This window comes from Acanthochromis polyacanthus, chromosome 2, assembly GCF_021347895.1.
Source record: "Acanthochromis polyacanthus isolate Apoly-LR-REF ecotype Palm Island chromosome 2, KAUST_Apoly_ChrSc, whole genome shotgun sequence".
Classification (NCBI taxonomy): domain Eukaryota; kingdom Metazoa; phylum Chordata; class Actinopteri; family Pomacentridae; genus Acanthochromis; species Acanthochromis polyacanthus.
This window is the reverse complement of record NC_067114.1, coordinates 37,405,203-37,432,129: the sequence shown is the minus strand read 5'-3', so window position 1 is coordinate 37,432,129 and position 26,927 is coordinate 37,405,203. Positions and strand designations below refer to the sequence as shown.

Sequence of the window (26,927 nt, the reverse complement as noted above, 5' to 3'; positions counted from 1 at the left end):
CCTTAATAGAGATGTAAACGAGATGCCATATTCATTCAATATTCATTACGGTACTGGATGGTTTAAAAAACAAAACTTTATTGCACTATGTCAGTGAACAAAACAAACAATGACACTGGACCATGATGTATGGATTGTACTTTATTTCATGGGGAAAAAAGTGTTTAATAGGCTGCATAAACACACCCACCAGGAAATTACGTCAATTTGTTCATTGTCTAATTAATCGAAATCCAAAATATTAAAAAAAAATGATGCTTTAGTCGGGAGCGAGTGATAACATCCGGATTTTCTCAAAAATGGGGAATATTGAAAACTTTAGGTTTTGTATATGTATGTTATTTGTATTGTATACGTGTATTTTTGTATGTATTGTTTATGTATTTTGTAATTTGATTTGTATGTATTTTGTGTACATGTTGCTTTTTGGTGTTGTCACAAATGAAATTATGAAGACCCCAGGAAGAATAGCTGCTGCTTTGCAAAAGCTGATAGGGGATCTTAATAAAACAAACAAACAAACTGATGTAAAGTTCTTTATATATGTGTCTTTATTAGTTAAAAGACAGGACATTGTAATTGTAAGATGTCATTGATTTACACCTGCATTTTGTGCTTCATGGCGCTAGGTGTGCTGTTTGCATGTTGGACATTGTTTTACACAGACACCACCGAAGAAGAAAGGTGCGGCAGGTTCTGCACGTAGTTCTCCCGTGTTTTGCCGACCACGGTCGGAAAGCGGACAGCAGCAAAGCCTCAGGCATTACAGCGACACCAAAAAAATATACATTTAATTTCACAGTATTCGTTCAGTTCTTGTGTGTGATCTCTGGTTTGTTATGACGATGAATCTTTCACGTCTCGGAGTGGAATTGTTACGTTTCCCACCGTTGCTATGGTGGTTGCTATGGACGCTTCCACGGGCTAAAGAAAGACACCGGGATCTTGTTGTGGGCAGGAATAAAGTTTTTAGATCGCTGTGCGCTGACTGGTGTATGGATGAGCTCAACAAATGATTGCGGTAAAAGCACGTTCATGGAAATAAATACGGTTGTTTGCATTGACAACGAGCGACTTGTGGATCATTGAAATGCAACTTGTTAACAAGGGAGCGAAGCGCGTCAACTAATGAAAGGCCGGGGAAGACATCTCAGTAACTAGCAGTAATCACCAAGAGTTACATAAATGATTTAACAACTCAAAAAATTACACAATGCAACAATACAAAAATAAACACACCGCTTGTTTTCGTTTTTGGCAGCGTCCTAATCAACCAACATAACGTACAAAATGTGACACTGTCACAATTTAATGCCGTGAAGTGAAATTCAGCGTAAAAACAAACCAAACCAAAGATAATTTCCAATAACTGAATGGTTAATGTGAAAGTGTTATATATATTTCTCGCTAAAAATGTCATCAAAATGTTTTTATCTGTCCAAACTATCTTAAAATAATGCATTTTCCACGGAAAATAAAAGGAACAGCCGCCATGTTTTCATTTTGAGAAGCCTGCAGCAAGCAGTCACGTGACCCTTCGTCAGACCCATAGAAAAGAATTGCGGGAAAAAACGTGAGCATCTCACAATTTTCAGGGCCAAATTGTGAGATTGTAACGTTTTGCATTGTGGACAAACGTGACTATGTCACAATTTGATGTGAGACTGGGTTGTCATTGTTTACAATGTTCGAAAATTGGACTATTTTTGATGCACATTAAGGACTAAAATGGGCAAATCATTTCTGAATAAATTGGTGTCAAAAGTTTAACAAACAAGATGGTAACTGAGCCACGTTTTATAAAATTCTCCAAATATTATCCCACATATGTGAATCACTGAAGGTCCTCAGAGCCTCTTTTTAAACTTTCCAAAGCAAAATTCTGTTTATTTTATTGTGGATATTCATTTACATGTGCCGAGAGCAGCAAAATTAATGATTTTTGTGTTAGCTAATTGAAAAAACGTCAAAGATCTGTATTTTTTAAACGGTTGTTTGTTCTTTTACAATGTTTGACTGTAAAATTAGACTTTTTCTTTCAAGAAATATTTCTTCTTTTTTTTTTAGTGTATGTTGAGTGAAATAAAATGTTAATTATTTCTGCATAATTTGAAGTCAAAAGCTTAACAATCAATATGGCGATTGGAACGTTTTTCATGAAATGCTCCACATGTGTATCTTTGGTAACCATGGAGACGATGGAAGTATTAGAGGTAGCGCCGGGGGAGAGACGTCATGACGTCAGAACGTGCAGGTGTAAAGGGATGAGGTTGTCTTTAAAAAACAAACAAACCTGTAAATCATATCCACATCAAAAATACGCATTTATAAAGAGCAATCATTGTTATTTTTATTTTACCACAATTGGTACTAAATGTATGCTATTTTCACTGTATTTAAATCAGAAAAATACAGTTAGTTTACAAATATTTGCTGTAAAATACATAAAGCATCTAGTAAAATAATATTCATGTATATATTGCCTGTAAAAGAAAAGAAAAAACAACTCATGCCGAAATCAACAGACTATATTTTTCTTGTTATTTCAGTGTTGTTGTTATTTGCTATCTAGTAGTAGTATTACAGAAAACCTAAAACATAATACAATAATTATTATTATGGTTATTTTAATATTATTTATTTAATTACATCACAGATATTTCCTGTTGTTTCCGTTATTTTTAATCCATATTCACAGTGGTTTACTGTATTATTATCATTGTTAAAAATAGTGGAATAGTGTATTGTCCAAGTGAATAATAACAGCAAATATCTGTATTTATATTTTTAAAAAAATTAGAAATGCAATATTAATAACACTAATAATAATTTTTTTTTTATCTAGCAGTAGTAACAGTAGTAATATTAAAGAAAATACAAAACACAATACAGTAATTATTATAATGATTATTTTAGTATTATTTTTATTTCAATACTCTTTGCTCCAGTTTCCTGAGAGTCTGTTGAGAGTCTCCTGAGAAATGTTGTTTTTGTTTCTGCTTTCAGAGGACGCTGGACTCCATCTCCTGGCCGGACTCCTCCAGGTACCTCCCTTACCCCTTACCTCGCCGTCCTCCTGTCTCCTCCCTCTCTCACTATCCTTTTGCTCCCCTCCCTCCCCCTCCTTTCCTATCTCCTCCTGCCCCTCTCGCTCTGCTTTTTCTCCCCTCCCTCCCCCTCTCCTCTCCTTCCTCCTCCTCCCCTATCTCTCCTTCTCCCCCTCCTCTTCCCCCTCCTCTCCTGTCTCCTTCCCTGATTCTTTTCCCCTTCCCTCCCATCTCCCTGCCCCCTTACCTCTCCGTCCTTCTGTCTCCCCCCTCTCACTATCCTTTTTCTCCCCTCCCTCCCCCTCCTCTCCTATCTCCTTCTGCCCCTCTCGCTCTGCTTTTTCTCCCCTCCCTCCCCCTCCTCTCCTATCTCCTTCTCCCCCTCTCGCTCTGCTTTTTCTCCCCTCCTCCCCCCTCCTCTCCTCTTCCTTCCATCTCGCCTCCTCCTCCTTCTCCTCCTTCCTCCCCCCTCCTTTCAAGCGTCGTCGCTGTTCTTCCCCCCTTTCTCCTTTCTCTCCTCCCTTCCGCCCTTGGTTCTTTTACACTCTCCCTGTCCCTCCCTCTCCCCCCCACACTTTCCTCTCCACTTCCTAAACCTGTCCCAACCCTATCCCATAATACACACAAAAAAAAAAAAAAATCCCAACCCTATCCCTGTCTCCTTCTATTCCTTCTCCCCCCTCCCTCTCTCTCCTATGTCCTCCTCTCTTCCTTGTTCTCGTCCCCCGGAGCCTCCTCCAGCGCCACTGACTGGGCGCTGGAGTTGCAGGATATCGGAGGATGAGAACAAACTCTTCCTTCGGAGGCGGCCTCTTCTTCCCATCCAAGTTTTTCTGTTGAGGGACCTCCTGACAAACGTACAGGCTCAGTCTAGTCTATCATGCAGGAGGTCCCTTCTTAGCATTTTTTACTAATCATTGTGTGAGTTTCTCTCCCCAGAAGCCTCCTGCCAGCCAACCTCCAGGGAAGAAGGTTCGCAAACCTTCCGTTTCATTAAATTTACCCCGTTTTATTTTAAACATTTTCGCTACGTGTGATTTTCTGGATGTGATCTGGTCAGATTTTATTTGAATGAATCTCTTGTGATTATGTCTGATCAGATCTATTCCAACTTTATTTGAATGAATTTTCTTCCATTGTATTTTGTGTGATTCTTTGAGCTCGGTTCTTGTCAGTGGGACTCTGGTCAGGGTGCCTGTCAGAGGTGTGGGCGGATCTGGGGGGATCGTGGGAAACCTCCTGTGGTCCCCCTCCTAGCAGTGAAGCTCCGCTTGTCAGAAGGTGAACAGGATGCAGACGGCATGTCACAGAGAAGCGACATGTGTGTGTCTGTATCCCACCCTGGACCCACAGTGGAGTCCACAGTGACAAGATCACAGTTCAGGAGAGTCACACCGGGATTAAAAGGGGTGGTTAAATGTGTTATTTAAGATAGTAAATGTAGTGTGAGGGTGAAGCTCTCGCTGCCAGAGGGAAGTTTCCAGAAGAACAGGCACGTAAGGATCCCTGTGAATGTTGCTGCATGAAAAGGTGAGTTTTGGATTTTGATTTTGCATTCATCCATCTAATATTATGAAATCTCAGCAATAACACACCTCGACAAGATTCTGTCACATTTGTCTTTTTCATTTCTTTCAGACCGATAATCCCGGGACCCAAGACCAAGACAAGGACGACCCCAAAAGACGACTTGAAGATGAGTGACCGAGCCCCAACAGAGATGAAGCCAGAGACGACGACCAGCCGGTGAGGAGAAGAAAGAACAACTTTAGCGAGACTTTACTGGATGCACCGGTAATTTAAATGTGCTGGAGAAAGAATGACCCACCAGACACTGCATGGTGACACAGGGATTGAGTATGTATCATATCACAGTCTGACAAAATGCAGTTATGCTACTCTATCTGAATTTTCAGAGTTCACTGATTTACTCTCAGTACAGACAGAGTCATTATAACAGGCGACTTCAGTGTCCATGCAGATGCTGGGAATGACAGCTTCAGCTGCATTCAGCTCATTGTTAGACTCAGTTTTTCTCAAAATGTTAATATTCCAACCCAGGCTGCAGGAGGATTTCCAATGATGCATTCCTCTCCTCTCCTCTTTGTGTCTTCATACAGTCAGACCACCTTTGTATGTCACTGACTTTGTGTTTTGTCCTCTGCAGGTTTGTCTGGATCTGGAGCTGCATGTTTCTGATCTGCTGTTATCGGCCTCAGCAACCTCCAAACGATTCATGTTCTTACCATCCACTCTACTCTCAACGCAACCAGAGGTTGTTTTTTTTTAACTTCCCAGATGGAAGTTTTTTTTCCTCACCCCAAATGGAGTTTTTTTTTTTAAACTTCCCAACAACAGGAAGTTTTTTTTCCTTCACACTAGTACCACGTGCTTGATCTGATCTCACTGCAAAAAGAGAGATCTTCAAATAAAAAAAAACAACACAATAGAACTGTATGTTTGTTTAAAAATGTAACCTAATGCACTCTTCCTTTTAGACTTATTATTGGAGAGCATGTTTTATGGCTAGCAAACTTCATTCATCTAAAAAACATGGTTTCAAACCACTGGTTTCTCACAAACACCTGGACTCCATCTTAAAACTGCACAGCATTTGAACATACTGATGGTTGTTCAAATGCTTGGAGTCAAATGCACGAGACAGTAAATTTGCTAAATACACAAATGCTGCATGATTAGTATTAACAGAATGTACTAATTTGCACTGAGATAAAAACAAAAAACTATACTACAAATTCTGCAGGGTTTCTATTATAGTATTTTGGATTTTTCCCACAATGTATCATTGTTATATTATTTTATTATTATTATTATTATTATCATTATTATCATCTGCTGTAACCAGACTGATATCATATCAAACCATAAAATTTGCACAGCATTCTTGCACAGTGGCATTTTTGCACTTCTGAATGTATTTTCAAGTATTTATCAGTTTTTATTTTTCATCCTTGTACATATTGTAATTATTATGTTTATTTCCTGGTGTAAATATGCTTGCTGCTGTAAAAAAGTGAATTTCCCCTGGCATGCTGAAGCTCCATTGTATTCCCAGGGTATATAAGAGGTCATTTCATGTCGTAAGCAGCACTTTACATGTAACGGCCTAGAGTGGTTTCCTGCTGACATTCAAGCTGTAGCACAACTCAGAAGCCAACAGCCAGACCAGGATGAGCACAAACATGTGAGGGAAAAAAACACCCTTTTCAAAGTCTGCACACTGACAATAACTGCAGACCGGAGTGGAAGACCACCTTCAACACCCACCCCACCCACTGTTTCTCAGTCGAAAGACAGAAATGACACCATGTAAAGCTTCAAATGTTGTGAAATGATTGCTGTTCCCCTGTCAGGTTATGTGGGAGAGTAAAACACTTGTTAGTCTGTTGTGGGAGTCTTGGAGGAGATTGAAGTGTGTTTAGATGAGAGCGCCGCACTTAAGCTGTAAGTTTTTTGGTAGGAGATGAATTTTATTTGCAAAATCACTTTGTATAACATATCGGAGTGACATTTGCAAGATTTGATTTTTACATTATAATGGCCCTTTACTCATTTTTCAAGTGGTATAAAGCACTGATTGGAGTCAGATCTTGCAAATGTCACTCTGATGTGTTATATAAAGTGATTTTGGGGCAAAATATTCATGTACATACAACATCAGAGGCATGAATCAGTTTTTGGCAAGCAAAAAGGCTGAATTTTACATTATTATGGCCCTTTATGTATTTTTTAAGTGGTATAAGCACTGATTGGAGTCAGATCTTGCAAATGTCACTCTCATGTGTTATATAAAGTGATTTTGGGGCAAAATATTCATGTACATACAACACCAGAGGCATGAATCAGTTTTCGGTAAGCAAAATAAGCTGATTTTTACATTGTAATTTCCCTTTTCTCATTTTTAAGGGGTAAAAAAATACTGGTTGGAGACAAATCCTGTAAATATTACTGTGTTGTGTTATATTAAGTCATTTTAGGGCAAAATATCCACCTATGTACAATACCAGAGGCATCAATCATGTTTTGTCAAGCAAAATAAGCTGATTTTCAAATTGTAATGTCCTTTTTCTCATATTTCAAACCGTACAAAGCACTGTGTGGGGTCAATTTTTCTGTTGAGGGATCTAATGTAATGTTGGTGCAGAAAAAAGACTCTCCCTCGGTGACACATATCTTTATTAGCACAAATACACGGCAGATTGAAATCACCAACTCGCCTATTGCACAGCGATATAAGGCGAGTAGACGTACAGGAGGCTATAAAACGCAAACACAAATAATCACCGTTAGATGATTATAAACAAACTGGTTGCGCTTCGCTGCGCTTTTCAACTGTGACGGCTGTGCGCGCGCTCCTGTGTACCGGAAATCAGTTTCTGGCAAAAATCACATTTTGGCACAACACCTGTACGGTCCGAAACTGCGTACCGGCAAAAGATCTGGTGGCGGAATGCCGCTCTTCCACCGTTATCTATGGGTACGCCGGTACGCCCCACCGCCCGGCCTGCCTGCTATCCATAGATATTGACCGGAGTTCACTCAGCAGTACGTGAGTGTGCATGCATGTCTACTTCTGTAACACAGCGATTGTTATGGCCAGTAGCAGCCATAGCAAATAGGTGCGCTTGATTTATTGCACTGGGGCGAGCAATAAATTCCACCTGAAATTCCACACGTTCTTTGATTGGCTGAAAACTTTCAACAGGATTTACAATGGTTAGCATCGACGGAATGGGTGAAAGTAAACCGGAACGGTCCGGAACTATTACTAATAGTTCCGGCAAGAATTTAAAACTACTTTCACCCCTGAGTATTGTCAAGTAAATTTGTACAATTAATATTATTGTAGGGCTTTAATCTTAGTGTAAATTTAGTCAGGTGAATTTGTATTATGAATAATTTTGTAGGGTCTAACCTTAATACTTAATTTTGCTAATCAAATTGACAGCTGCAGTCTTATTTCTGTACTGAAAAGCACGTGGCTTAGCGCTCTTGTTGTAAATGTGCTGTATAAATAACAGTGACCTGACTTGAGCTGTCTGAGCAACGTCTCCACAGTAAAATGAACAATTTAATGTTCAGAATAATTTTATGTTGATATGTACAGTACAATGGCCGGCATATAAATCGCATAGAGCTAAAGTGTAACACAAAAACAACAAATTTCAAAATTTGATTTCAAATTGTATTTTCTTAGCTTTTTCATTTCATTTTTATTGTGTCACAAATTTGAAGATACCTACCTACAAAATCTGTTCCAGAGGAAAATTTGAAAAAACATCCAAATGTGAATTCATATTTTCATTTAAATAACTGCAAATATATATTTGAATTAATCTCAGATAATAATTCTAAATGGATTGCAGGGGAATAAGGGACTGATGTGTCAAACTTCCAGAATAACTAATATTGATTAATGAATATTGAAATTAATATTTCAATAATTTAACCATTTCACGAGTGGCCTGAGTAGTTGCACCACATTGACATATCCTCCAATACTTTTAAAGCTGAATGTGCAGCAATGTCGTTTATCCAAAACTCTTTATAACTGAAATGATTTCTGTAACATTTCCAATCAAAACTCAATCAAATTTTATGTATTTTTATAGTATATTCTGCTCTTTTTGTTATATATTACAGACATTTATACTGTCTTGCTGCTGAACCTCAGCACATTTAAGAGCAGAATTTATTATGTTAACCTATAAACATATTGACAAATGGTTAGGCAGTGTACAGCCACAAGAAGTAATCAATCAATCAATCAATCAATCAATCAATCAATCAATCAATCAATCAATCAATCAATCATAACTAAAATAGTATTTACAAAAGCATTTGTATAGTTTAAAGTGCTTCACAAGCACTTGACTTTGGTTGTGGACAATTCTCATCTAAAACACTTTACAACATTCTGTAAATTTACATTTTTATTATACAGTCTATGGTTCTGTGCATCTTCTTCATAGTTGCTAAACAGACTTAGGTTCATTACTGCCACCTACTGGGCTGTAGTGTTCATCAGTGTTGCCAGTGTGCCAGAATTTAGGGAACTGAGAAAGATGCAATTTAATGTGTTATTTTTTAAAACGTGTTATTTTTTTCCTGTAATATTTACAGAAAAAACACGTTAAAATCCCAGCCATAGTAATATTACACAGATTTGCTTGTTAAATGAAAAGAAAAATCTTGTATAATTACTTTTAGTTTTACAACAAAAATGTTGAGTTTATGTGTTTTCATCATTTATCTTTAATAGTTATTCCCCACTGTTTTCTTGGTATTCCATTTAAAAATCTTCTTTTTATTTACTTATTATTCTTTACAGTGCAGTAGTAAATTAATGTCTGTAATAATTTAAAACACAAACAGTAGAATACACAATATAATACATTATTAGATTAGAATGAGGACCTGTTTGTCTGAGAGTGGATGAGAACTAAAATGGACAAAGGCAAGAAACAGATGCAAGAAAAAATTTATTGATCCATTCTCCGCCTTATCTCAGGCGGATACATGTCACATATGAAACCAGTACAACTCTGATGTGATTTTTACCTCATTTTGTCAGACAATTGCAAGAGTATTTTTTTACTGATCCATTAAAAAGTATATCATAAATGATTTAAGATTTTCCATTCATTTGAAGCCACTTTTGACAATGGGACAGTTATGACTTAGAAAACATTCAGGATATTTGATTTAAATCATAGAGTGATATTCATTAGGAGAAGCAGGTTTAAATACACACAGAACAATTACCAGCAGCTGCAGCACTAGTTGATCATCCTTTTGGTGTCATTCATAGAAATATCTGTTGATTCACTTGCCCAGACACAGATTGCACACATTTATCAAGAAGTTAATTGAATTAATTGGTTTAAAATGCACATGAGTAGACACACAAAACCCCCATAAAGGAAATGAATAAATTCTGCTGGTGTCTTACAAGGTCTCAGATGCAGGCAGTGGTTGGTACTTGACCTTGGACGCCTTGGTTTTGTACATGATCACTCCACAGATCATGCCAACAGCAGCCAGGACACATCCAGCGATGAACACCAGGTTCAGGTTCAGGGCGATCGCTGAAAACAACAGAAGAACAGTTTCATTTCAGTGTTTTACTCAGACAAGGTAGCTGCTGTGAAGAAACATTTGCTGTGTCCATACCTGAGCTGTCGCTGTTCTCGGCCGACCTCTTCAGGCGCAGGGGACCCTGGGAAACGAAGTGAGCTCCACTCTGGATCGCTGCTTCTCTCTTGTAGAGACGACGACTGCTTGTGGAGTTTATGCATCCCTGTGAGCACCTGGTGTTGGGGTTTCCAGCTTCACACATGATAACTGAACAGCTGATGTACACCTGAATGTAACGAGGGAATTAAATTGGGAATTAAAAGGACCGTAAGGCTTCATTTACAGTCATTTAAAATCAGATTGTCTAATTTACAAATATACATTTAGTTGCAACAATAAACTGTATGCATGAGACTGTTTGCACCTATTTAAAGAGCTCATTTTCTTTTAGACACACCTGTCTCATGAAATGTGTGAAGAGGTCTTTTGTTTCACATAAATTTAAACAAAATAAAATAGAATAATAGAGTATTTTCCTGCATAAGTCAGTCCCCTCAGATGCACAGAAACTTGTGAATTTAAACCCATTTGCAGATGCATTTATAGCTACATTTTCTTCACCTGGTCATGCAAGCCGATGAACTTGAAGGCCTCCATGCTGAACAAGAACTGCTTATTGTGGGCACGAGGATAGATGTCAACAGTCGGGTCCACTTTACACCTAATTGGAGAAAAACAAGAGGATGAGGCATTGCTAATGTAAGTCCAGGTATCACAACACTGGCCAGTATAGAGGGTTTTTTTTATCTCTGTCATAAAGAGAGAGTATAATTTACATCAGGACACTATCCAGATGAACAATTTATTAACTGATAACACTGAGCACAGTTAACAATTGTCTTGTGTTGATTTACTGTTTGAGGCTATGGACATGATATGAGGGATACATCTTTAAGTTAAATCAAGATTTTAAAATGCAGCTCTGGCTGATTCAATTTTGTCTTAAACCCTTGAGCGCTGCTCAGAGGTCTTTAAGCATCACAGAAGTCTTTGTCATGGGGATTGTTGCTAGTTTAACCCCCATAATGCGTCTGCTTGCAACATGCACTATGTGGAGCCTGAGTGCCCGCCTCCTCTGGTCACTACAGATGTAAACAGCAAGAGGCTCCACCCAGAGTTGCAACCAGGCACGACAGCAATACTTGAAATGTGTATTTTCTTGGAAAATGGTGACAGATATTGGCAGATACTAAATATTCAAGACCTTTGATCAGTTAGAGGACAGAAAAACAACACAAAATTAAAACCAAAAGAAATCAGTCAAGAGTTTAGTGAATGAAAGTCCATTTCATATTGAATAGGTACTCTTTTGTTGCTCTTTTTGTTAAGCACCTTGTCATTCCAGTTCTGAAAGGTGCTAAAGAATCAAAATTTACTATTATTATTATCTAAAAGGTGAAACACTCAAGTGGACGACAGAGACAGACAATGAGTTTAAGTTTTACATTCATTATATATAAATTGTCATGAGTTCTGACACATCATACAAGTGACCTTCCTCAACTACAGTCAACAACTTCTCACAAATTCCTACTAATACTTTGTGTTTTCCTCTGTTGCCACTGCAGTGTGTTGTCATGCTTACCCGTTTGCAATGATGCTGTAGGGATTGGGGTAGTTGGAGTTGTCGTACGGTGCGGCCCTGCAGGACTCCACAAACATCTCAGTGTTGTTGATTGAAGAGGTGGCCTCTATCTTCATGTAAAGCTCGGTCCCTACCTCTACTTCCAGAGGGTACGAGTTTGGATTCATCATGGCTCGGTAGCTGCTGTCCTCGTAGAACTCAAACCCATAGGTGAATGTGCCCATGCCCTTCTCCCACACGGTGACGTTCTTCCTGTGAACCGAGAAGCTCTGCGACACGTTGCCATGTTTGGGGTACTGGCAGTAGAACTGCACCTCCAGCAGGTGCTTCCTGGTGACCACATTCCTCGGGTCTTCATATGTGGTGATTTCATTCTTGAAAATGAGGTAGTCATCATCTTCCTGCAGAGTAAAATATTCCATGTCCAGCCTCAGTATTAACAACATGTGGGACATATATGTTAGAAGTTGATCCTACAGGTTGTTATCCTGTATTTTATATTATAATTTTACGTTGTCGTCTGTTGTGCTTATTGCACATATTTTTGTTGATGTCTGTCTTAGAACAATTATAACACTTTGGAATTGGATTTGACATGTCCTGAACATGCAGAAACATCCAGTATGTTAGCAATTGAAGTCCAGGAGGATATCAAGTCTCCTGCTTAATGTTAAAAATAAAGAAATGATCAAGCAGACAACCCCCGGTTACCTCGATCTGAGTGCCACACTGGTTGAGGTCGATGTGGCCGATGACGTGGGTGCCGTTAGACGTCAGGTTGCAGATGGTGTTGGAGGGGTCGTTGAGCCGCAGATGATCCTCACTGAGTCGAGGGAAGGAAGCTTTCTCCACCAGGATTGTCATTGAGGACTCATTGCAGATCACATGGGATTTAACTTTAACAGGAGAGATATATATTATAAAAAACACCAATTATGCAAACAAAACCATGTATGTGCTATAAAACCTGTGACAAGCATTGCTTTATGTAGGAGCGGATATACATATATATATATATATATATATATATATATATATATATATGGCATGCCGTTTAGGAAATTATATATATAATGAAAGTCGATATATATATAATGAAACTTGATATATATATAATGAAAGTCGATATATATATAATGAAACTTGATATATATATAATGAAACTTGATATATATATAATGAAATTTGATATATATATAATGAAAGTCGATATATATATAATGAAACTTGATATATATATAATGAAAGTCGATATATATATATAATGAAACTTGATATATATATAATGAAAGTCGATATATATATAATGAAACTTGATATATATATATAATGAAACTTGATATATATATATAATGAAAGTTGATATATATATAATGAAAGTCGATATATATATATAATGAAACTTGATATATATATAATGAAACTTGATATATATATATAATGAAAGTCGATATATATATAATGAAAGTTGATATATATATAATGAAAGTCGGAATATAGAATGTTCAGATTTTCATTCCATCTATTCAAAGTTTCATTCCATATATTCAGACTTTTTCCTACTGAGCCCTGGAAGGACATGGCAAACAAAAACAGGAACCTTATTGGACATTTGCTCTTCAGATGAGCTCTTCTGTGATTATCTATCTGTCTTCATGGTTGTCACAGGGAACGGCGACTACGTTTGAGAAAACAGGTAATTTTTAGAGATGTTTTGATTCTGAACACTGAACGTGTTAGCATTAGCTTAGCTACTTAGCTTCGACTACATTTGCATCCCTACATAGCTTAAAGGTTAAACACATGCACCATATGTTGATGATAATGATAATATCTATGTTTATCTTTATAGCTGGTCTTAAGGCTAATTACGAGGCAGAGGTCAGCTACTGCCTGGACACATCCATGATCACGCCACTGGTGGGACACAATTGCACTGGATTTCAGCTGAAGGCTGCTGTTCTGTCCAAACTGAGACATTTTTATTGTGACATACCCTCCACTGTTGTTAGCTTTTGATTCAATAAAATTTTTTGAAATGAGGAAATCACTATTGCATGTTTCTAGTTAAATACCCTACTTTTATGATATATCACTACAGCATGCACTTTTTATATTTTCCATCAATTTCACCCAAAAGTTGAATAACTATTTGTGAGCAGTGTATGTAGACACATAATAGAAGCACATTTCAATAATATATCTGCTGCAGTAGTGCAGTTTATCTACCTAGATTGGTGTAACAGTAAAAAAAACATATGCTACTGATGTTTCTGACTAAAATCTGCTTGAAAAGCACAACTGCTTATCTGTCAAAATGTGTGTAACAAAAGTGTGCACTGAACACTGAATAAAGTCTCTGTAGATTACAGACAAAATTTGCATCTCATCACAAATTTCTGTTTATTCACCCAAAGTGCATGGGTAAAATACAAAACAGGTGAAGTACTAAAAAAGATTTATTTTCTAGAAAAGCCAATAGTCAACAATGCAGTTTAATTCTGGGACAGTTGCTCCAGCACCGACACCATGCGTCCCATCAGTGCAACCAAGGTTTTCATTCATCTTCTGGATGTTCTGGAGCATGGCAGAGGTCACGTCTTGGTGTCTTCCGATCTGTTCCAAGAACCGTTCCTCTGACCTGTCCAGATACTGCAGAGGATCCACAGCAGCTTCCTGGTTCCCTTTTCCTGCATAAAAGCACCAAAAAGTACTAGTTGTCAGTAATTATTTTCTATTTTCATAAACACAGTTAACTTAAAGTAAATGTTCTATTTTGTGATTTTAGGATGGGTCAAAAGATAACATACTGATCATGTTGATGTCTGCATAGTCTAAACAGATCTTACTTGATTTGGTCTGTAGAGAGGAGGACGGCGTGGAGGAGCTGCAGGACGGAACCAGTAAGCTGCAGACTAGTGCTCCTGGTAACTGGACCTCATCATCCAAGGCCGACAACTAAATAAAATGAACAAGACATGCTGTTGATAGCATCTGTAATACAAATGATTTTATCCATTAACTGATTTATTGCTTTGTCCATACAATGTTAGAAAGTGTTACAAATAATACCTGTAATCATTTCCAACAGTGATAAATGCCTTGTTTTATTTTACAACAAAAAACACCAAAAGCATCTGTGTATAAGAAATCAGTGCATTGGATTTCCACATCTGCAAAGCTAGAAAATCACACATCAGAATTTTACCTTGAAATTATGAAAATAGCTGCAGATTACCAGTACTCTTTACTTCATTGTGTTAACTTGATCATTTGAATCAGTTTTTTAGACTTGTATTACTGATACGAAACATAATCAACACATAAATTAAAATGTGTTCGCAAAGAGTTCACTGGTTCTTCAAGGAAAATTTCAATGATAACCATATAGTTCAGTAATATGAATAATGGGTCATTGTGTAACAGCGTGGGAGGTTCTGAATACAGGTCTTGGACTGAAATATTGCTGCTGCTTTCCTCCGGTTTTATAAGGAGTTGTTTCATAGCTTGTTAGCTTACCAGCGGCTAACTGGCTGGCAAACAATAGTTCAACGCCAACCTCTAATCAGTGATCCGGTGTCCGGACCGCGTTAGCTGGCGGAACGTCCATAATACTGATGTGGGACTGTTGTAGCTAGCGTATTCATAGTAGGATAACAGCAGGATGTTGGAGAAATAAAACTTACCATTATCAGGATCGCTGGTCTGCATGGCAGACTCTTAGCGCATCGCACTGCTTGAATGTCTGTGTATTTCAGGCCGATTTCAAAATAAAACTCAATAAAATTCTCGTCCGGGTGAGTGTCCTTCATTGTCGCTTCGCCATACGGACATGTCCCTTCCGGGGCTCGGTAGGAAAAAAAGATTTGATATATATATAATGAAAGTTGATATATATATATATAATGAAAGTCGATATATATATATAATGAAACTTGATATATATATAATGAAAGTTGATATATATATAATGAAAGTATATATATATATATAATGAAAGTTGATATATATATAATGAAAGTCGATATATATATATAATGAAACTTGATATATATATAATGAAAGTTGATATATATATAATGAAAGTCGATATATATATATAATGAAACTTGATATATATATAATGAAACTTGATATATATATATAATGAAAGTTGATATATATATAAGGAAAGTCGATATACTTTCCTTATATATATATCAACTTTCATTATATATATATCAAGTTTCATTATATATATATCGACTTTTATTATATATATATATATATCAAGTTTCATTATATATATATCGACTTTCATTATATATATATCAAGTTTCATTATATATATATCAAGTTTCATTATATATATATCGACTTTCATTATATATATATCAAGTTTCATTATATATATATCAAGTTTCATTATATATATAATTTCCTAAACGGCATGCCATATATATATATATATATATATATATATATATATGTATTCATGATTTACATTTTATGACCAGGCAGCCTCAGAAATCGCAAGTTAACTGCACTTCAGATGAAAGCCCACATAACTTTTTCACAGAGTTCAAGTAGCAGACAAAGTCAACATCAACTGTTCAGAGGAGACTGTGTGAATCAGGCCTTCATGGTAGAATTGCTGCATAAAAGCCACTACTGAGGACGAAGAACAAGAACTGTTTGTGCCAAGAAACACAAGGAATGGCCGTGAGAACAGTAGAAACCTGTACTTTGATCTGATGAATCCAAATTTTAGATTTTTGTTTCCAGCATTGTGTCTTTGTGAGATGCAAAAAAGGTGAATGGACGGTCTCTACATGCATGGTTCCCTCCATCAAGCATGGAGGAGGAGGTGTGATGGTGTGGGGGTGCTTTGCTGGTGACACTGTTGGGGATTTATTCAAAATTGAAGTCACGCTGAACCAGCATCCACAGCATCCTGCAGCGACAGACCATCCCATCCAGTTTGCACTTAATGAAACCGTCATTTGTTTTTCAACAAGACAATGACCCCAAAAACACCTCCAGGCTGTTTGACCAAGAAGGAGAGTGATGGAGTGCTGCGTCAGATGACCTGGTCTCCACAGTCACCTGACCTAAACCCATTTGAGATGGTTTGGGATGAGTTGGACCACAGAGTGAAGGCAAAAAGGCCAACGGGTGCTCAGCACTTCTGGGAACTCCTTCAAAAATGTTGGAAACATAGTTTGGTATTGTTTTCAGCGGTACTCCTTACTTTTCTATTCTAGTCTCATTTAAGCTAACTTATATTAATTCCTGATAATGTATCGAATTTACATTTTAGTGCTTTTCTACTTCTGAACTGCATTTATTCTAATGTTGTTGTAATTTTGTTCTCTCAGCCGTATCTGACACAAGAATTCCTTCAGGAAATTGTCTCATTTTTTTTGGAGGCAGCCTCTAGTGGACGTATGAAGAACTGCAGTTTTCACCCAAACACAGGATTTTCAAAGAATTGTTCTCCAATGTGCAATGTTGTCAATATGACCAACACATAGACTCACCTATCTGTCTTTTGACTTCCACCACGACACACCTCATCTCAGAGTGATAGAGGCCAGACCTTAAAGGACATTAAGGAGCACTGATTTAGCACTTTAACTGAGAAAAGGAATGCAATGAATAACACATTCAAGTTTGGATGATTACAGATTTGTAGTATTTAATTTCATTTGAAAAGAGAAGACAAAACACACAAGATGAATTCCATAGGAGAGCCTTTTTTCCTCCCAATTCTGTACAGATATTGAGATTGCATCTGTTTATTTTGGCTACAGTGATCGTGTAGTAAAATTCTTCCTCTTTCTTTATCCTCCTGATGATCTTGGCAGCTTAATGTGTTCAATATTCTTTCCTTATTTTCATTCCTCAGACACAACATGAGCCGTGCAATCAGCAGTGAAATATGACTTACCGTGAAGTTGGGGTTGGGTGAGAATGGGAGTGAGAATGAGAATGTGTGGCGACCGGAGGTCTGGTGACACCTGGCCTGTAAAACACAGAAATGGTGGAAACCATGGTTTAGAAACGGCAAAACTGATTGTGTCCTAAAAGAATTGAAGCCAGAGCTCACCCTGTTGCTGATTCAACAGCAAAGCAGATTGGAAAGAACTCCCCCAGGTCGTCGGCCGTAGGCGTCCATCTGATGACGAACTCGTCATGGGTGGTCTTGTGCTTGGTGACGTTCGACGGACCGCTGATGATGATACCTTGAATCCTGTGTGAAAACAAGAACAAGAAAACAGGGATTTTTCATGATTACTGATGTTAGCTCTCTTACTGAAATGACTTTTGGCTTCATCTCACTTACACTGAAAGTGAAGCTTGAGCTTTGACTCTGATCTCCACGGATGAGTCGATCTCTGCATGGATCCTCTCTTCATGTCTAGGTGTTGGATGCACAAACTTGGGCAGGTACTCTCCTTCAACACATGATGGTGCAGGTGGGTCCACTGGTGGATTAAAACAGTACATTTAGATTACAAGTAGATTTTTGAATACATTTAGAAAACTCTGTGTTACAGTTTGTTTAAAGGTTCTAAGTTTAAATCTTGCCTGGCTCTCTTCTGCACCACCTATAGTAATAAACAGTAACTGCATTTACTGAAAAAAACAATTTGGAGGTGCATGTACTTAACTTGAGCATTCTTTTTTATATTTTAAAGAGAAATAATGCACTAGAAAGTACAATATTTCTCTGATAGAAACTGCATAACTTTCTGGTGTTTGGAGTCACTTTAATTCAATTTGTGTCCATTTATTTCTTTCATTGATTTGCATCTCTTTATTACATCTTGTGTGTCTTTGCAGTTGTTTTACATCTATTTACATTTCTTTTGTATCGCATTGTGGTGTTTTTGTGTGTCTTTTCAGTCATTTCACATCTGTTTCTATTCATTTTACATCTTCTTATGGTCTTTTAGTGTGTTCGCAGTTGTTGTACATAAATTTGTGTTGATTTGGCCACTTTTTTATTGGTTTGGATGTGTTTTTCACAGGTTTGCATCTCTTTATGACCTTCTTGTGTGTCATTGCAGTTATTGTACATGAATTTATATTGATTTGGTATGTCTTTCAGGTCTCTCTTTTTGTCTCTCTGTTCCATTAGTTTCTAGCTCCCTCTGGTGATTTATGCCTTTTTGTGTTGCTTTTGATTCTCTTTTGTACTAATTAGCATCTATTTCTGTTTTATTTAGAAATTTGGAGGTGTTTTGAATTAATCTGTGTTCATTTTGCTTCACTGGTTTGCATCTCTTTTTGGTCTTTTTGTGTGTTTGCAGTCATTTAAGCTCCTATAACATATATTTTTCACTGCTTCTTCAGTGGTTTGCATCTCTTTCTGTTGTTTTTTGTTGTCTTTGCAGTTGTTTCCCATCTTTTAGTATTTATTTTGCATATGTATTTCTCATATAAAGTTGTAGTTTTACTTTCACTTGAAATCTAACTTCTTCCACCACTGACTTCTTCCTACGGGTGTCTCCCACCGTATGGATTCATGTTTTAGGATAAACCAAATTATTCTGTTTTGATTCATTCGTCGAGTAAAGACTACATACACTTAAAAATATCTATTTCGTCTCAAAGCCAGTAGTCATGTGAAGAAATAAGATGTGTCTTTCCAAACTTTTCTTGTTCAGATGGAATCCTGCCCTGAATAAATCTAAAACAAGAGCTCATTAGGATGCTGCCAGAGCTGCAACATGTGTGAAAGTTTCTATCAGTTGAGGGCGGTGCAGCTGCTGGTGGTTTGCAATTAGTGTTATATTGAAAATATAGTGTTTATATGTATAAGTTAAATTTGACTTGCCAAGAAAAGAGAACTGTAGAGGGAGTTGGCTGAGGGGAGGAGTCGGAGCGTATGGGGTGACGGGCCATGCAGTTGTGTTTGTGGGTGTGGTCCTCCGAGGCCATGGATGCCTGTGGGACCGGGATCCGTCGGAGTAGAATAGATCGATGTGCCCCTTTGAGTAGTCCTCCACCATCATCTCAAATCCATAAACTCTGGGGTTGGCATTGGAGTAGTTGTAGTGCAACGTGCAGGAGTCCTAACGGTATCAACATTTAGAGGTTAAGTCAGGCAAAGCATCAATGCATTAATGTAACAGGAGATTCACTTTTTTAACTGACCTCGTCTAAATGGAATCCTTCAGGTCGGTCACATCTGCTGCACTCTACGTTCCTCAGATTTCCATATCTACATCTGACATCGTCACCATCGGGATCGAAGGTCATCAGCTTGTATGTCCGAGGGCAGTTCTGAGGAATTCTTCAATAAATACACAAACACGAGTTAGAAACACATCATATCAGAATGAAAAATGAGCAGAGCAAATGCAGGAAGTAATGCGAGCAGTGGTGTAAAAGTGCAGATGCACCAAAAAAATGTTCCATTCCATTATCTGTTTTTTAAAGCTTCTTATACAAACTACTGTGTAGAGATTTCATCCTAAAAAAGGAGATAGAAATCAATGGAAAGAGCAACAGTGATGACCCAGATAAGTAGAGAAAGAGAAGCAAACCAATGGAGAAGTGATGCAAACTATGCAAAAAGACAACAAATAAAAACAAAGCAAAAGCTAATTGTAGACAAATGTAGTGAAGCAGAAAATAGAATATTTCCCTGTGAACTCCAATTTAGGGGAAGGAGAAAGTAGCAGAAAGATGAAATACTTAAGCAAAGCATCTCAGCAATGAATGCAATTAGTTTATATGCAAAATCACAAATAGCTACTTTAATTGTAATTCAGAGTCAGAAGAGATGAAGAGCAGAGGAAAATTTGTTCTACAATCGAAATTTTCCATTACTGCACATTAGAGGCAGATTTCAGGAAACTTACCTCAAGAAAGGCAGAATGGTAACATCAGGTGATTTGTTTGGTTCTCTGGTGTCAGATCTATTCCCCAAATCCACACCAATGAGCACATCCCAGCTTCTGACCCAATTACGTGTTGCAATCCAGCAACAGCTATCTGCCCTGGTATGTGTGGAAACAAGATTCTTTAAATATTAAATCTAGCAGAACCACAACTTTATGACATGATGACTTGAAGGTAAGAAGATATGCATTATGAACAGCTTCAATGGTAATTAGATTATTAAAGTTAAGATTATCCACCTCAGCTGAAAAGGTTTGTTGCTTGGAACATTCCTTGTGACAACTGTTTCAGTTTCACACAACAGCCTGTCAAATTGTGGTCCATTGTTGCTGCTGTCAATCGTTGTTTTATTACTTCCAGAGATGTAGCCACAGTTGCCACTGGTGCAACGCCACGTGTGGGAGAAGATACAGCTATCGAAGGTGTCCCGGAAACGAAAGCGTACCTGTGGAAAAATATCAAATTTAGGATGGATAGATCAGTGAACTGGACCAAAGACCCAAAGAGTCGGGAGGTTCTGATCCAGAGCTTCCGTGTAAAGTGATGGTGAATGTTATTTGGCTGCAATATAATCCAACAACCACCAAGAGACAGACAACAAGGACAAAGAAAGGAAAAAAAACCTTTGAAAATAGATGCAAATAATTGATGTAAAATAACTGCAAAACACACAAAAAGATAAGAAAGAGGCAAACAATGAATAAAAAATGAGTCCTGACCATAAATAAATGTAAAACAACTTATAATACACAAAAAGACCAGAAAGTTATGTACATCCTCCCCACCCCCCACAGCAAACAGTAAAAAAAAAACCAAAATGAAAATGAACACAAACTGAAGTTAAATTAATGCAAAGATGCACAACAGATGTCAGACACTATATTTTAGTCAAAAATTCATTTTTTTAAAATCACAGAAAACATAAACCTTTAAAGTTCAAATAGTATATAATATAATGTAAATAATAACTGTAAAAGAACTTTTTAAAAAATGGAATTCAACAAAATTGAATCAATTCCATTAAAAGAAATCACTATATCAAACATGCTCACATCTAAAGAACTTCAATAAGTTTATTTTATATTCTTTTAATGTTCTGAACTAGCATATCTTTTTCTGAACAAGTTTGGAAATCATTTCTTTAAGCCACTTGGAAAGTCCAATATCTCTGATAAGATGCGACACTACACCAGGAAAATCATGTTCGCACTTCATCTGTAATTCTGCCATTAAAAGTTGTGGGTCTCACCTTGTACGTTCCATCGAAGTTGATGCCTTTGTAGGCGGAGGTTGCGGTCGTCCCCCAGTAATGCGACGCTGAGACCACCGAGACCAGGAGCAGCTGCAGCAGAAGGACCTTTGTGAACACCATGATGCCCCAAGTTCACCGTCTGTCTCCAGAACCTCTGCAGCTCACATCCACCTGCAGCATCCTTATATACACCTGCAGACACCTTTGCCAACCTTAATGGCATGCATGCGATGCTGCAGAACAATAGGGAGGCTGCAAAACTGGTTTGAGTTTGAAAGGAAAAAAAAATTTCTTTCCTGGAAATGCCTTATCTGAACTTGTGCCACAGCATAATAATGAAACTCAACATTCCTTGCAGCACAGAGACACAGATAAACACAATCATTGCACTTATTTATTTCCATCACTTAACACTGAACTGAATGCAGGAAAAATGCTTAAAATACAGGGTTCTGATCTACAAAAATGCAGTTTTATTTTGATGGATTTAAACTTTGCAGCATCTTTTCAGCCTTAGTTTGAAATCTGCTGAATGGCAATGAATAATTAGCTTCAAGCAGGAAACTTTTCATGAACAGAATGTTCCCTAGGTTTTACATGAGTCAAGTGCTATTCCTGACAGCAAGACACCCTTATTTTATGATGTACAACACAATAGCATTGGACAACTGAGGTTCAGGTATTTTGATTTTGATTCTTCACATCACATGCATGAAGTCAGAGGTGTAGACATTAATGCTGCTATGAATCTTGAATTCCTCCTTTATAAGCAAAGGCACTAAAGAGTCAAATGTTTTTAAATTGCACACAACATAAAAGCAGAAATAAAACTTGTGTGACAGGTGAGGTCGACAAACTGCAAGCTTTATCTCAACACATCCAAAGAATACAACATGATCTAGCAAAATTAAATCTTAATTAATCCTTCTGAACCTCCACTGTAGATCTAAATGGTTTGTTTCGTTTGTGAAAATTACCAAGATGACATCATTTATTGACCCAAAACTGTAAAAAAGGAAAGAATTGTTGGGCCTTCTTGAATGTATGATTTAAGTATAATGAACCAAATCCAAACTTATAAATGTAATATTTCTTCAAAATCATCTTATTCTGCATGTCCATTTCAGACATTTGCCTTACAGAGGAGAAATAAACACACTGTATCAACAAAAAAGCTGTTTGACTAAAAAACAATGGCATACCGAGGAGCATGTTGTTGGAAGATACATTCAGCATGGTGAAATATCTTCCTGGAGTTGACGTGCAGAGGATGCAGAGCTGAATAACTGCCATATATAGAGCATGTACATATTTCCGTAGAGGTGCAGGACTTCATGCCGCAGTGAAAAATGACACCACAGTGAGTGAAAATGTGACAGGAGCAAAGAAACAAAGAGAAAGTGCTTCTGTGGTTTAGGTCTAAGAGGAAGGTTTTCATTTAACTTAACTTACCAACAGCTGCTATGATTTATGTAGCTTCAAAGCACACAACAGCTTCATGATTTTGTCAACAAAAAAAAAGTGCAACAAAAGATTGCATTTATTATTTTTAATGTTTGATGTACATTAAGTTCCTGATTGGTTATAGAATTCAGGAGGAACATGGAGGAAATGTCCTATTCAGTATTTACAAGGTCTGCATTTGTCTGGATATTGATCTTTTTGTAACATAAATAAAGACATTTACACAAGAAAGTCACAAATTGTTTTAGAAAAAAATAAGGGAAAGCAGGAAAGACCAGAAAAGAATATATATACATATATATACAGCATACAACATCATTTTTTCTTGCTGAAACATAAAGTACATTTACTCAGTAATCGTCCTTATGTACAAATTTGAGATACTTGGACTTTGCTTCAGTTTTTCCATTTTCTCTTATGTTATACTTCCACTGCACTGAATCTCAGAGGCAGATTTTGTACTTTTCATTCCACTACATTTGTCTGACAGCTTTAGGTTTTGTCAGATTTTTCATATCCATCCTTTCCAGTAAAAATCTCCAAATTTGCTGAGCTTGAATCAGACATTTTCCAACAAACTGAGCACTCCTTCATGGGTTGGAAACATTCTCCGACTTCTTAACTTAATCTTCTTCCACTTCTTGTAACTGAGGTCGCACCCTCTCCATAATTATTGTCACGTAAAGAAAATATATGATAATAATAAACCAACCCACACAAAAGGAGATGGTGAAAATATTTGAAAGCGAGTTACCAGAGCATTTGAAGCCACAAAGCATACGTTGTGTTTGCAGATTTAAATCTAGATCATGTTTGATCAGCATGACATTTGATTGAAAATTCTCAAGCTGCTTCCTCCTGTCAACAAACACGTCTGCCTTCAACTTCTAATGAAGTTGTTGACTGAGTTATTTGCACGTCTCAGTTCAACATCCTTGTTGTCAGCGCAGAATTTACTTAGGTCACATCTCTGTAAATCTCCAATTTCTGATCATGTGCAAGTTTTCAGTGTTCAACCAAAGTCGGTATCGCATTTCTTTTATGTAATGAAAAGAAATGTTTCAGAATAATTACTGACATCATTAATGTGGGTAAAAACAAGCAAGCAAGAATCCTGATTAACAAATTCTAAAAAATAGAATACGAGCAACAAAACATACAAAGTATCAAAAATTACACTAATCATTAATCAAATCAAATCAAATCAAATCAACTTTATTTATATGGCACTTTTTATACAGTCGAGTAACACAAAGTGCCTCACAGAGGATAAAAACAAAAACAACACAATACAAAACACTGTGAAAAACCCGAAACCTTCCACCCCCCACAAAAATACACACAGATATGCAATCACATATACATTCACACACAAACGTAGACATACGAACAGACATACAGACCCACACACACAAACTAACATACACACACCCACATACACCATCTGTTGGTAAGGAGATATAAAGGAGACATGGCTGGGCACCGAAATCCGAAGTGAGGAAGAAGCTACCTTTGGGGGCCACGCACACTGAGAGGAGTCATGGACCATGACTGCAGGGGCGCCAACACAAGGACCACCCCAGCCCAGGCAGACAAGAGGCTCCACACGAAGGTGTAAAGCTCTCCAGCCACCTGGGCCAGGCCCGTCCATGGGCCAGCACCCCCATCAGTGGACCAGAATCAACTCCAGGTGTGGTAGGCCCCCAGGAGGAAACACTGGAGAATCGAGGGACTAAAACAGTAAAACAAACAAATAAATAAAAAATAAAAAATAATAAAAAATCAATCAATCAATCAATAAATAAAAGGTATGGAAGCTAAAACTGAAGATAAGAGAAAAGAACGTATAAAGTAAAAATTTATACATAAAATAGTAATAAAAAATGTAAGAATTAAAAATGTAAGAATAGAAGTCAGCCTAAGAAATTATAAAGAATTAAAATGAGTCAGTTAAAAGCCTGATTAAAAAGATGGGTCTTGAGCCTCTTTTTAAAAACATCAACGTTCTCTGCGGCCCTGAGGTTCTCTGGGAGGGTGTTCCACAGTCGGGGGCCATACACACGTGGACAAAATTGTTGGTACCCCTCAGTTAAAGAAGGAAAAACCCACAATTCTCACTGAAATCACTTGAAACTCACAAAAGTAACAATAAATAAAAATTTATTGAAAATTAAATAATCAAAAACAGCCATTACTTTTGAATTGTTGATTAACATAATTATTTAAAAAAACAAACTAATGAAACAGGCCTGGACAAAAATGATGGTACCTCTATAAAAGATTGAAAACTATTTGACCAGAGTGACATGATTAACTCAGGTGTGTCATTTAATTGACATCACAGGTGTTTCCAAACTCATAATCAGTCAGTCTGCCTATTTAAAGGGAGACAAGTAGTCACCCTGCTGTTTGGTGAAAAGGTGTGTACCACACTGAACATGGACAACAGAAAGCGAAGGAGAGAATTGTCCCAGGACATCCGAAAAAAAATTATAGACAAACATCTTAAAGGTAAAGGCTATAAGACCATCTCTAAACAGCTTGAAGTTCCTGTGACAACAGTGGCTCATATTATTCAGAAGTTCAAGACCCACGGGACAGTAGCCAACCTCCCTGGACGTGGCCGCAAGAGGAAAATTGATGACAAATTGAAGAGACGGATCGTTCGAATTGTGTCCAAAGAGCCCAGAGCAACCTCCAAAGAAATTAAAGGTGAACTCCAAGACCAAGGTACATCAGTGTCAGATCGCACCATTCGTCGTTGTTTGAGCCAAAGTGGACTTCATGGGAGACGACCAAGGAGGACACCACTGCTGAAAAAAACTCATAAAAAAGCCAGACTGGAATATGCAAAAATGCATGTTGACAAGCCACAAAGCTTCTGGGAGAATGTCCTTTGGACAGATGAGACCAAACTGGAGCTTTTTGGTAAGGCACATCAACTCTATGTTCATAGACTCAAAAACCAAGCATACGAAGAAAAGAACACTGTCCCTACGGTGAAACATGGAGGAGGCTCAGTAATGTTTTGGGGCTGCTTTGCTGCATCTGGCACAGGGTGTCTTGAAAGTGTGCAAGGTACGATGAAATCTGAAGACTATCAAGGCATTCTGGAGAGAAATGTGCTGCCTAGTGTCAGAAAGCTTGGTCTCAGTCGCAGGTCATGGGTCTTCCAACAGGACAACGATCCAAAACACACAGCCAAAAACACCCAAGAATGGCTGAGAGAAAAGCGTTGGACTATTCTAAAGTGGCCTTCTATGAGCCCAAATCTGAATCCCATTGAACATATGTGGAAGGAGCTGAAACATGCCATTTGGAGAAGACACCCATCAAACCTGAGACAACTGGAGCTGTTTGCTCATGAGGAGTGGGCCAAAATACCTGTTGACAGCTGCAGAACGCTCATTGACAAATACAGAAATGGTTTAATTGCAGTGATTGCCTCAAAAGGTTGTGCAACAAAATATTAAGTTATGGGTACCATCATTTTTGTCCAGCCCTATTTCATTAGTTTGTTTTTTTAAAT

The 26,927-nt window shown here is 37.6% G+C and overlaps 1 protein-coding gene and 1 long non-coding RNA gene across 2 annotated transcripts; one reads left to right on the top strand and one right to left on the bottom strand.

The window, feature by feature from the left end:
• The first annotated feature begins 4,327 nt into the window (after nucleotides 1-4,327).
• LOC127530610 (uncharacterized) lies at nucleotides 4,328-5,739 on the top strand. The gene is made up of 3 exons (XR_007937257.1): nucleotides 4,328-4,577; nucleotides 4,686-4,793; nucleotides 5,215-5,739. It is a non-coding gene; the product is annotated as an uncharacterized LOC127530610 (long non-coding RNA).
• A 4,147-nt stretch (nucleotides 5,740-9,886) lies between these two features.
• Nucleotides 9,887-22,054, bottom strand: LOC110945439 (uncharacterized). The gene is made up of 13 exons (XM_051944887.1): nucleotides 21,932-22,054; nucleotides 20,982-21,127; nucleotides 19,933-20,071; nucleotides 19,613-19,850; nucleotides 18,116-18,257; nucleotides 17,879-18,022; nucleotides 17,720-17,794; nucleotides 17,310-17,368; nucleotides 12,502-12,686; nucleotides 11,791-12,191; nucleotides 10,767-10,866; nucleotides 10,242-10,431; nucleotides 9,887-10,156 (listed from the first exon to the last, which is right to left on the bottom strand). The coding sequence occupies exons 1-13, from the start codon at nucleotides 22,052-22,054 to the stop codon at nucleotides 10,017-10,019; spliced, it is 2,082 nt and encodes a 693-aa protein (XP_051800847.1). The 3' UTR covers nucleotides 9,887-10,016.
• Nucleotides 22,055-26,927: the final 4,873 nt, after the last annotated feature.